General features: G+C 36.2%; 1 protein-coding gene across 2 annotated transcripts in view; it reads left to right on the top strand.

Moving 5' to 3' along the window:
- The first annotated feature begins 462 nt into the window (after positions 1-462).
- LOC121374871 overlaps positions 463-12,449 on the top strand; it is a 31,063-nt gene continuing 19,076 nt past the window's right edge. For both annotated transcript variants that reach the window (XM_041501980.1, XM_041501981.1), the window contains exon 1: positions 463-1,797. In XM_041501980.1, the coding sequence (XP_041357914.1) occupies positions 475-1,797 (1,323 nt within the window). In that variant the 5' untranslated portion in view covers positions 463-474. The remainder of the gene's footprint in view (positions 1,798-12,449) is intronic.

The raw sequence follows: 12,449 nt of genomic DNA, 5'->3' as shown, positions 1-12,449 counted from the left end.
GCCGAGGTGTATGCCCCTCGACAGCGTGTTTGAACCTTAATTGGATTGGATATAAGCATAGAAATAACTAGCCTATAAATAAAATTAATTTTAAAACAGATGACTGTTTAACAGAGGTGGCCGCCTGGAAGGGTATTGTACGTTAGGCCTACATAAACGTAACTCCAGGCATCATTCATCTATTAATTTTGATTCCTTCCTGCCCTATGATAATTTCTGAAATGGTCCCAACAAAGTTTTGAGTTGTTATGTAATAAAACGTAGCTTAAGAATCGGTAAGATATACAGCAATCATGACTATATTAGTCGAAGTTTATCCTTAGTAAGCGAGTCTGTTAACCGAGGGTGTTGAACGGAACAGCCGATCAGGAATCGATCAGACGGAAACTACACTGTTTGGTTGCTAACGAAGCTTAAGCGTGTGGCGGTAAGTGACGGGACAGAACTATGACATGTTTTCAATGAACCCGTACCATGAGCGAGGACAAGGCAGGCGATGTAGAAGTCGTCAAACAACGCAGTGGTGGGTGCCAGAACGACAGTATCGCGGCTGACAACGTCGCAGTGAATAACGGGACAGACGCCAACGACGATAACACTTGTGGGGAAGTGGTTCGCAACATGGGGAAGGGAACAGACGGCGACGACGTGGTCACGGAATCGAAACAAGACGTGGTGCAGGACAGCAGCGAGACTGTCAACAACAACAGTAAAAACGAGGAGGTGAAAAACGGGAACATGTCTGGCGAAGTCAAAAACAAAGGAGAAACAGGGAATAACGTTAACCCTTTAGAGCCGGGGTCCAACAAGGAACTTGCCAAAGAAACTAAACCAAAAGTTACGGTAAATGCGGCTACAGGTAAAAGTTTAAATGCAAATCCATTACCACAAACTCTGTCCAAGTTAAAGAAGATGAAAAAAGGAATTTTTGTGTCATATTCACCAGATGCAGGGTTTCTTGAAAGGAAGTTTGTAGTTGAAACAACAAGACAATTGAAAGAAAATAACTTAGCGGAAGATATTTGGTTTGACAAGGATGAAAAAAATACTGACAGTCCATGTTGGTTTTCTTTTCGTATGGAGGCCGTTGAAAGATGCCGAGCAGCAATTTTATTTTTGTCGGAAAGTTATTTTAGTTGTCCGGTTTCTGTATACGAAGGAAAAGCTCTGATTGAGAGACAAAAGACTGATCCCAATTCTGTGAAACTTTTTCCTATTCATTTCAGCACCATTGACATGACCGATATTCCCAAACAGTTTAACACGTTAATAAAACAATCTGTAAACTTAACAGGTCCCAGTCAGATTAAACTTAGTTTGGCAGAAAAGACTTCCATAGTTATTGGAGAAATCATGGAAGACCTTGAGAAATTTGCCACAATGAATGCTCCCCCAACAATGGCAAATGCTCCAGACATGGAATTCACTGGAGAGTATAAGAACAAAAAGATCTGTCAGTGGAATGTCAATGACTTGCAGGAATGGCTCTTTAAGCTGGGAATTAAAGAATTCTATCGCCAAAGCCTGGCTGAAAATATGGTTGATGGTTTTCTGCTGATGTCACTAACAGACAATGATATGGTTAATTATCTGGGAATCGACAGTCGTGCGGTTCGTAAGAAAATCATGCAGCAGATTCTGCACACACTGGACAAGGAGCACAAACAGTCGGACAACTGGCACCTCCGAGCTCGCGGCCACAGGGCAAAGCCGGACATTGTGTACTTGATCTACGACCCTGCCGATGTCCGGCTCTCTCAGAATCTCAAAGCTGATCTCAAGAAGAAAGGTCTTCAAGTAAGTCTTATAACAACTAAGGTTTGGTGAAAATGGTATGGCCTAGCATAAAATAACTAGTGGGGCAGGAAAAACTATGACTGGGGCAGGAAAAACTAAGAATGGGGCAGGAAAAACTATGACTGGGGCAGGAAAAACTATGACTGGGGAATGGTCAAGTAAACTAAATTTACTACAGCATTGTGACGGCAATTAAAAATGGGTACATACTGTAAAGAATTAAAAGTTAAAGTTTGTTTTGTTTAATGACACCTCTAGAGCACAATGATTTATTAATCATAGGCTGTGAAACATTGGGTAATTTTTGACATATAATCTTAAAGAAGAAACCCATTACATTTTTCTATTAGTAGCAAGTGATCTTATATATGCACCATCCCACAGAGAGGATATCATATACCACGGTCTTTGATATACCCGTAGTGGTGCACATTTCATTCAAATAAATACTTCTAATCGGCCAACAAGTGCCAAGTGGAGACATTATTTTATTTCTTCAATTTTACGACGGGATTAAAATGCTGTTGCAAATTTTTTATGCAATTGCTTTTGCATCACCACAAATTTCGAGGATCGAATAATTTAGGGATGTCTCCAGCTATATATTTTTTTGGTGGGGGGAGGGTGAGGCAAATTGGTTTGAAGCTTAATTGTTTATAAATACTGGTAAGCACAAATAAATGAAAATTTAAGAAAAAATCTGAATGAATTCTAACAATCACTGACGTATCATAGAGTGAAACAAAATTATCCTTTTTTTTTCTTTGCTTTTATTGCATTGGTAAACAATTTAAATCTTGGTAGCACAGGATGTACCCAGTTTTTGCTGACACCCAGTGTCAACACTATTGTTGAAGGCATTCATAAACATATTAACAATTTATTTATTATGTTCAAAGTATTACTTTGGAATCTTTCTTTTGTTCAGCATTACAAATTTGGCTCATTCTGATGTTTTAACTGGCCACGTTTAACACAATCTTAGCTGATGCAAACTATTAATACAAACTGGTTCAAGCTGACCTGTAGCATTGAAAGGAAATGTTTTATTTAACAACGCACTCAACACATTTTATTTACGGTTATATAGCGTCAGACATATGGTTAAAGACCACACAAATATTGAGAGAGGAAACCCACTGTCGCCACTTCATGGGCTACTCTTTTCGATTAGCAACAAGGGTTCTTTTATATGCACCATCCCAGAGACAGGGTAATACATACCACAGCCTTTGATATACCAGTCGTGGTGCACTGGCTGGAACGAGAAATAGCCCAATGGGCCCACCGCGCGGATCGATCCCAGACCGACCGCACATCGAGCGAGCACTTTACCACTGGGCTATGTCTCGCACCATGTAGCATTGAAGACTTGTGTTTGAGATAAACCAAACTACCTTCTATTGGGTATTTATGAAGCCAGGTACAAACTATCACAACAATCTTTTTCTAGTCAAAGAAATGGCATGTAAATTGGTTTCATATTCTAGATTAAACCTAGATATGGCCATTTACTCCCACAGAATCAAATGATTTCCACAGACTTATTCATACAAGTTTGACTAGTCCAAGGTATAGAAAAGGAAAATAAGGGTTAAATCAGGCTTGACACTTGTGACTAATGACTAATGTTATGGAAGAAACCTGCTGCTGTTTGTCTTGATGGGATCTTTTATATGGACTTTCACACAATTGGAACATAATGCACAAAATGTACTATCATGTCTGTGGAGTGGTGGATATAAAAGATCCTGTGTTGCTAATCAAAGAGTAACCCATGGAGTGGCAGTTGCAGGTTTCTTCTCATCTGTGTGGTTCTTTTGTGTGGTCCTTAAAGGGACTGTCCTGAGTTTGAAGCCATTGTAAGATTGTTCAATCTAGCAGAGCCTTTTTGGCAACTAGAATTACATATTCAAAACATTTCCTTGTTTAGAATACCAATGTATATCCAGGATGTTTGCTTGTGTGTTCTAATGTCTGTAGCATTCACTTTTCATTTTACTTTGTAATATATATATTGTTTTGTACCTACAAAATTATTTTAGTCTTCAAAAAGGATCTGTTAGTCACAAACATAATTACATGTTACAAATGTAACAAATTCAGGATAGTGTGACTCAATTCTGTGCATAATTGAATATGAGAAAGATCAATGCCAGGTTATATCCAAGCTGAGAATTCATCAGGATTCCATGTTACTGCGAATTCCAGATTTTTGGTCAGAAGTTTAAGATTATGAGATGGAGTCACAAAATATCTAGACTACATAATTTTTTTAGATTTTTACAAAATCTTTAAACCACCCATCAATGCCTGGTATCACCTTTATGGCAGGCTCTGTACTACTTGTAACATCAAAGGCTGCGGTATGTGCTATCCTGTCTGTGGGATTGTCCATATAAAAGATCACTTGCTGCTAATCAACAAGAGTAGCCCATTAAGTGGCGATAGTGGGTTTCCTCTCTCAATATCTGTGTGGTCCTTAACCGTATGTCTGATGCCATATAACCGTAAATAAAATGTGTTGAGTGCATCGTTAAATAAAATATTTCCTTCCTTCCTGTACTACTTGTATGTATGCCATCCGATAATCATTGGGTAAACTATACTAACTCTATTGGAAACACATCACCCAAATTTTAGTTGTTATTGTTATCATGTAAGGTTGCTATAAAACATCCAATAACTCTAACCCCTGTATACAATTTGTGGGTTGAATATTGTGTACCAGAATACATCTAGTCATACAAAATCAATTTAATTCAGTTATTTTTTCTTATACCAAGGTTATATATGAGCTAAGGTTGCTTTCCCATTGATGAAGAGTATGCAGTAGTTCTCTTTGTACCATTCTTAGACTGTTTTCCCATTGACAAAGAGTGTGCACTGCAGTAGTTCTCTTTGTACCATTCTTAGGCTGTTTTTTCATTGACAAAAGTGTGTGGTAAATCACATCTTAAACTTCACCTCTCACATAGCCACACTTATCACGTCATTCAACATGGTACAAGCCAGATACCGCATTAACTTACTCACAGTGTGTATGGTTATTTGCACATTTTTGATGTCTTGATTACATCAGGAGTAAATTAAAGTTTGTTTTGTTTAACGACACCACTAAAGCACATTGATTTATCGGCTATTGTATGTCAAACATTGGTAATTTTTTACATATACTATAGTCTTAGAGAGGAAACACGCTACATATTTCCATTAGTAACAAGGGATCTTTTATATTCATCACCCTACAGACATGACAGCATATACCAGGGCCTTTGATGTACCAGTCATGTGAGCACTTTACCATGGGCTAAGTCCTGTCCTTGACAACAGGTGGCTGCATTTTGGGGACAATCAGCTGTCCAGACATTGAAATAAGTCGAGAGCGGTCGTGCATAAATCAATGTGCTTAAGTGGTATCGTTAAACAAACAAAATTCTTCTTCTTCTCTTTCTCTCGACAAACTGTTGAAATAACCATGTTAGACATTAAACAGCCATAGTTTGAGAAAGTTAGCTTGTTTCAGTTAACAACACCACTAGAGCACATTCATATATTAATCGTTGGATGTCAAACATTTGATCATTTTTACATATAGTCTAGAGAGGAAACCCGGTACATTTTTCCATTTGTAGCAAGGGTTCTTTTATATGTACCAACCCACAGACTGGATAGCTCATACCACAGCCTTTGCTATACCAGTCATGGTGCACTATTGCATAAGCAAAAGGATTGGGCACAAGTTTGCCAACTTTCTAGGCCCTCTCTTATATACATACATTGGTCAACAGGCCCCAACAGGGATCGATCTAGACTGACCGCACCACCATACTTTAAATGTGCTGAGGTTTCATTACACAAATATTCCTTTCCTTTCCTTTAAAACCTTTACGTTAATTTCATTTAAACTTATTTTCATGCTTATATCCAATTATGGTTCAAGCACACTGTCCTAGGTACACATTTCAGCTATCTGGGCTGTCTGTCGAGGACAGTGGGTTAGTTGTTAGTTGGTTAGTACATGAGCCCATAAGAACTCACTCTGGGTTGGAGCTGGTACCAGGCTGCGAACCCTGTACATACCACTCTGTAGTCCGATGGCTTAACCACTGCACCACAGTATCATTACAGCTCATTGAGGCAGTGAACAGTGACAAACGCCCAAAAGCACAATGCGCATTTAATCAATTATTAACTGATTATTGATCACTTGGTGCAAACCAGTCATCGATTACAAACTTTCATTAAATTCCCAACACTAAAGATGGCAATAGCAGGTAAAATCTATATTTACTACAACTTGTTCGAGCAAATCCATCTGTATAGATTTCTCATTGTAGCGATGCTAAATACATTTCCTGTGGTTATAGACCAAATATAGACATGGTCGTTTACTAAAGGATCGGCGTTGTAGGAACAAAATATGACCTCAAGCAAACTCAAGAGGATTCGACCATACTGATTTTCAATGCAGACAAAGCTTGCCAAAAATAGTCGCACAAAGCAATAATGTGAATCAATTAATCTTTATTTAGTCACACTTCAGATATTTGAATATATACATTGTAGTTTAATAGAAACAAAGTACATAAACAAAAATATTGTCTCCAGTGTTGGTCATCTGAGGATTGGCATTTCACTTTATCTGAGCATGTTTTTTTTGTTTTTTTGTTTTTTTTGGGGGGGGGTCACTGTTAAACAGGTGTCAACTAGGGCCAGCGAGATGGTAGAATATTCAGCTTGTGTGAAGGGGGCAGGATGTAACCCAGTCGTAATGCACTCATCTAATGCGCAGTCAGTCTAGAGTCGACCCTTTGATGGGCCCATTGGGCTATTTCTCATTTCAGCCAGTGCTCCACTACTGGGCTAACAAAGGATGTGGTATTGTCCAATCCTGTAATTTTCAGATGTCACACGCTTTAGGGACATAAACATGATACAAAAGGTAGCAAGTTTCATACCCTAATCAATTTATTACCCATATTTAATTTTAATTTTGTCACTGAACTCGTTTGACTGATGACATCGAGGTGTTACATCCTACTTTGTGTTTTAGTGGGACATAACACTTTGTTATGAACAAAGATATTTATAACCATATATGGGTAAAGAAAAAGATCCTTTGCTGCTAATCGGAAAGAGTAGCCCATTGTGTTGTGACAGCAGCAGGTTTCCTAGATCTCATTATCTGTGTGGTCCTTAACCATATAACTCTAGAGTGCATTGTTAAATAAAACATTCCTTCACCTTGAACTTTTTTTTCTTTCCATCAAAGGCTGCGATATTTGCTCTTCTCTTGATGGGAAAGTGGCTATAAAAGATAAAAGACTCTTACTGCAAATAATAAGAGTAGCCATGTGGAAGTAGTACTTTCCTTATTACATTCTCCAGATCAAATATTATACTTGATATCATTTTATTTACCATATGTGAAAAACACAACGGCCACTTGTTTACCGATGTGGTGAGATGTCATTAAAGATTTCTTTCCTTTCATTTGTCACCAAAAAATCATTCCATATGTTATCTTCCTCTCAAATAAGTGAGCCATACATTTTGATCACCTTCACGGCTTTAATAATCATATTACCTGATAATATGATAGGATTAATAAGAGCTGAAGTACACTTTCCTGTCAAGTTGGCATAAACCAGGTTATAACCGTGTAGTAACTGTAGTCAACATAGCAGTCACTGAGTAAACAGGCTGGGCTATTTACAAGTTTATTTCCCCTTTGCAGTTATTGTTAGTGAAATCTCTGATAGTTTGTGTGTAATGCATGAGTAGGTCAGGCCAGGTCAGAGTGTTTAATGTGCACATTCAGAGCAAGCTGTTGTAGCACACGCCTGTCCTGGGCACAGGTGCTGGCCTCGGCTGGCTTCTCTGTCCAGGACAGGAAAGAATGCATGACTGTTATTGCTCTCTTTAAATAGATAGATTTAATGGAGGTTGGTTAAGCACTACAGACCTCAGGGCCATACGTGTAGGTAATTTTGTTGTTGGTGAGAGAACTGTGGCTTTAATTTATGTTATTTATTGGTAGATGCAATGGGGGTGAAACCACCATGCACATCCTCCCTTGGACCCTAATAATTATAATATATATCCTAAATTGTCATCTCTGCACACCCCAAGGATAACGGACCATTTAAAAAAAAAAAAAATGGCTAGATGTCCAGTATTTCCAGTGTCCTCTAAATATAACATAAAATTTTACTTCACCCCATTTTGAAAATAAATTTCTTACCTGAAAATGTTTAATGTAAAACAGTGTTGAATTAGTCACTGTCTTAGCTTAATAAAACATTTTATGGGTATCAGAAGTTATCTGAACAACCTCATTTTAAGAAAAAAAATTCAGGAATAAAGAAAGTATAAAATAAATATATATTATATGAAATATATATGAAACAGAAGTCAAAACTTGTGAGAAGTTTGACATTTGTAAAATAGCCGTAGGTATTTCAAATAATGTTTTTTATCTGCTACAAACAGAATGAGAAAATTAATTATAAGTTAAGCTATCTGGAATATTTTTGTATAAATGACCCCCCCCCCCTCCCCCCCCAAAAAAAACCCCCACAACCCCCCCCCCCCAAAAAAAAAAAACCCTCCAAAAACCCAAAACAACAACATTAACAAGATTTAATTAAAACAATTCTTAATGGCAGAGATAATAGACAGGTGGTTTCTTAACAGAAGTTTTAATTTTGGACAAGTATGACTGTATTTAACTTTTTGGAAAGTATTAAAAACAAAGCCAAATCTTTAATGATAGAATATTTTAAACCATGGATATAGTGTGTAACATTGTTAAATTGTGACTTTTTTAAATACCGAGATTGCAAATCTGCTGCTGTCACATGAACTACACTTACTGAATAGCAGCAACTGATCTTTTATATTCATTTCCCACAATTGGCAAAGCATATCTTACAGCTTTTGTAGGGCACTTTAGTTTACCGAGCAAAGTGATTAAATTCATATTTCCACAAGAGTTTTCACCTTTTGACTTGTGTAACTATTTGACATACACTTTTGGTATGCTTTATAACATGCTTAGTGTCATTTGACAAGAACAAGTCATAGATTTATGGTGATACAGTTGTAAGATAACTAATGTACATTATGTATTATAAAATAGTTTAGATTTATTATTGGTATAATTTCCATAAACAGTTCATGCATTATGTCAAAAACCTGTAAAAACTGTGATTGATTTTGCAAAAGAGAGTAAATTGTGTAAGTGTTTGTAAAACACTGTTCATTGCAATTAAAGTGCAGTTTAGAAATACAGTTTGCTGTTTTGCATTATTTTTAAAATGAAAAAGGGAAGGGAAGTCTGGAGAGAATGATATAGACATTAAGAGAGATTGGTTCTGGGAGAGCGAGGGTTGAAAGGTCTGCAGACCTTCATGTATAAAACATTTTCTAGAATTCCATGGCTGCACAAATCAATTATATGCTCCTGAGAATAAAGTAGACAGCTTTTCAACAGTCATTAACTAACAGCTGCATTCAAGTATGAAGTAGATATTGTATAACTAAGAGTATTTGAGTTTGAGCCACAAAAAGAGACCATAATAACCGTCATTAATCCTCTGTATGTTTCAGCATGAGAAATATTAATGATATCCAAATCAGTAGGATTTCCTATTCCAGCCAGTTTTCTGTATGGTAATAAATGACATTGTTGTCTTTTATAGGTGAGATAAACAGTATTAGACATAAAAACTATGGTTTTGCACTGAGCAGAACACTTTGCCGGTATTATTGCAGCAAATAGACCACCTGTCAAATTTACCATATATTTGACACCTAATTGCCAGTGATTATTAAAGTTTGATGATGTAAACATAAGTTCATTTCCAAAGCAAATTTGTTGAATAGATTTTTGTACAAATGATCTGTAATCCATCTGAGTCTGAAAAGTATTAGTCTGGTGCAATCTGTTGGGTTTCTCAAGCTAAATTGTTCTAAGGGTTCTTTGTCAGATTTGCAAATGCACACTGAAATTAAATCTGATAGCTATATTTCATAATACTTTTAGTTATTTATTAAGTTAATGTGAGAATTAGTATGTTTAACAAATTCTCTTCTCTCTCTCTGTCTCTCTGTCTCTCTCTCTCTCTCTCTCTCTCTCTCTCTCTCTCTCTCTCTCTCTCTCTCTCTCTCTCTCTCTCTCTCTCTCTCTTTTTTTAAATTTTGTTTGACTAAGACAGTATGAATTTGGCGACAATGTGTAATGCTGGGCATAAGTGTTACATCATTTCATGGTAGTTGTTTGGGTTTTTTTTAGTTGTGTACAAGCCATTGCAGAATGGCTTATTTTAAATATTGAGAATCAGTTGTTTTTCAGAGTATTGGACTTTATAGTCATTCCACTTCAGATTACAAGCTTCAAACCCAATAGCCGATGTATTTTTATTGTGCTAGGATGTCATTAAACATTCATTCATATAGGCCTATTTATTCATTCAGATTACAAATAACTTTTTTTTTAAAGTTTAAATGCATGTTTAGTTACTTTTTATTTTGTTCCATTTTGATTAAAGTAATTTGGCAAAACTTTGTCAATTTAATGTATGCCATAAATGTTATACAGTTTCATGTCAGTTGTCTAATTATAATTTTTTGTTGTATTTGTGTACATGTAGTTGCAACATAGTTTATACTGTCCTGGCCCAATCTGTAAAAGAAAGATGTTCTCACTTCCAGTGTAGAAGTATTTTACACAGTCAATACTGAAACAAGTTTACATTCGTTGTCTGACCTACTCACTCATTTGTGTCAGGAAGATTAAGTTATGTGTTCTGTTAACTTAGCAATTGCAATGTGTACTACAGTATTTTAAAATGTTCTTCTTCTTGTGCCCAAGTGTCTCATACTAGTATATTGCTGACAAACTATAAAGTAGATTCAGCATACAGCAAGTCACAAGCTCCTTGTAATTTAGACTATGTCAGCTAACAAATGTAAATTATAATACTGAAAACACTTATGTTACAGTGTTAATCCATTGTGAGATTTTTTGTCTTTCAATCAGTGCACCAGTATTGACAAAGATCTTTGTGCTGTTATTATGATAAAGAAGGAAGGAAGGAAGGAAATGTTTTATTTAACGACACACTCAACACATTTTATTTACTGTTATAATATGGCATCAGACATATGGTTATGGACCACACAGATATTGGGAGAGGAAACCCGCTGTCACCACTTCATGGGCTACTCTTTTCGATTAGCAGTAAGGGATCTTTTATATGCACCATCCCACAAACATGGTAGTACATACCACAGCCTTTGATATGCCAGTCATGGTGCACTGGCTGGAACAAGAAATAGCCCATTGGGCCCACCAACAGAGATAAAGAATGAATAACTTCAGACGTTTAGCTGCTAAAATAAAAGAGCTCAATGCAACTGCATGTCTAAAGGGGGTGCTGGGTTTGTGTACCCTTCCCTGAACTTTGATGTAACATAAAAAAATCTGTTACTTAACAGATAAATATAATGAATTTATTTCCAGTGTTTTATCAGATAAATATAATGAATTTATTTCCTTTTAGTGGGTGAGATCTTGATTGGTGTTTCCAGGTAAGATTGCCTGTGTATAATGCATGCTAGTGTACTTTGGAATACTGTGGTTACTTTTTAATACTTTTGTTATAAAGTTGCATACCCACCCCTAGAAAATGTTGCAGTGGTCCTTGGAATACATATATCGGAAAGCATCCTTAAACCCCAGCTGATATTAAGCATGAAAATAAATCCTAGAAGGATCACCATCATTATGCTTTTGAAAGAAATAATGATCTGTATGGTCTAATTGTGTAGAAGCTGTAGAACCCCACTAAACCAATGATTACATAATACAGTGAAACCTGTAATAAGTGGCCACTTAAAGAATCGGGATTCAAAGTATCAAAATGTAATCTCTTTATAGGTAGGTGACAGCTTAATCCAGGTTAATATATCATGTATTAGATGATTTGGTACAACTTCAAACTGGCTAACATGAGACAATTGGCTGGTTAATACTGTAGACCTTGTCATTTAAGGTGACAGTGCATAAAATTTGGCACGAATGATTTTGTTGTTTGTCTGTCAGTTATGCAAAATGAACATCAGCATAAATGACAGATTGTGTGTGCAAAAGCTGTAATCGCTTGTCAGAAAATCCAAACAGATGTCTGTTGGCCGTCATCAGTGTTTTGGAAAACTGCTGTACAGTTGGAAATCCCTGACCTAGATGTATGTCATATGTGCATGATGGTAATGTTCTAATCAGCTTTTTCTCCATTGTTATGAATAGCATTGAATTTCTAATTTCCAACGAATCAAAACTGACATTTATTAAAGTTTTGTTAAATTATATCGAGGGTTTAAAATGTTTGACAGATATCATCTACAGATCAATATTATACTAGTTTAAGCTTAAATTAAAATTGGTGAAATATTTTTAAAAACACAAAACAATGTCGGTTGGATTAGAACGAACAAACTTAATTTTTATTTTCACCTGGCAACTTTCAAGTTAGTCCTAGCACACAAAAGGTATATTTTTGATGGAGAAAAGCTATGAAAATCACTTATCTTAAATCATTGTTTAATTATTGTTGCCCATTAACCTTTTCATTTATATCTCAAGT

Source organism: Gigantopelta aegis, chromosome 6 (assembly GCF_016097555.1).
Source record: "Gigantopelta aegis isolate Gae_Host chromosome 6, Gae_host_genome, whole genome shotgun sequence".
Lineage (NCBI taxonomy): Eukaryota > Metazoa > Mollusca > Gastropoda > Neomphalida > Peltospiridae > Gigantopelta > Gigantopelta aegis.
The sequence above is the reverse complement of the archived record's forward strand: the minus strand, read 5'-3'. Positions and strand labels throughout refer to the sequence as shown.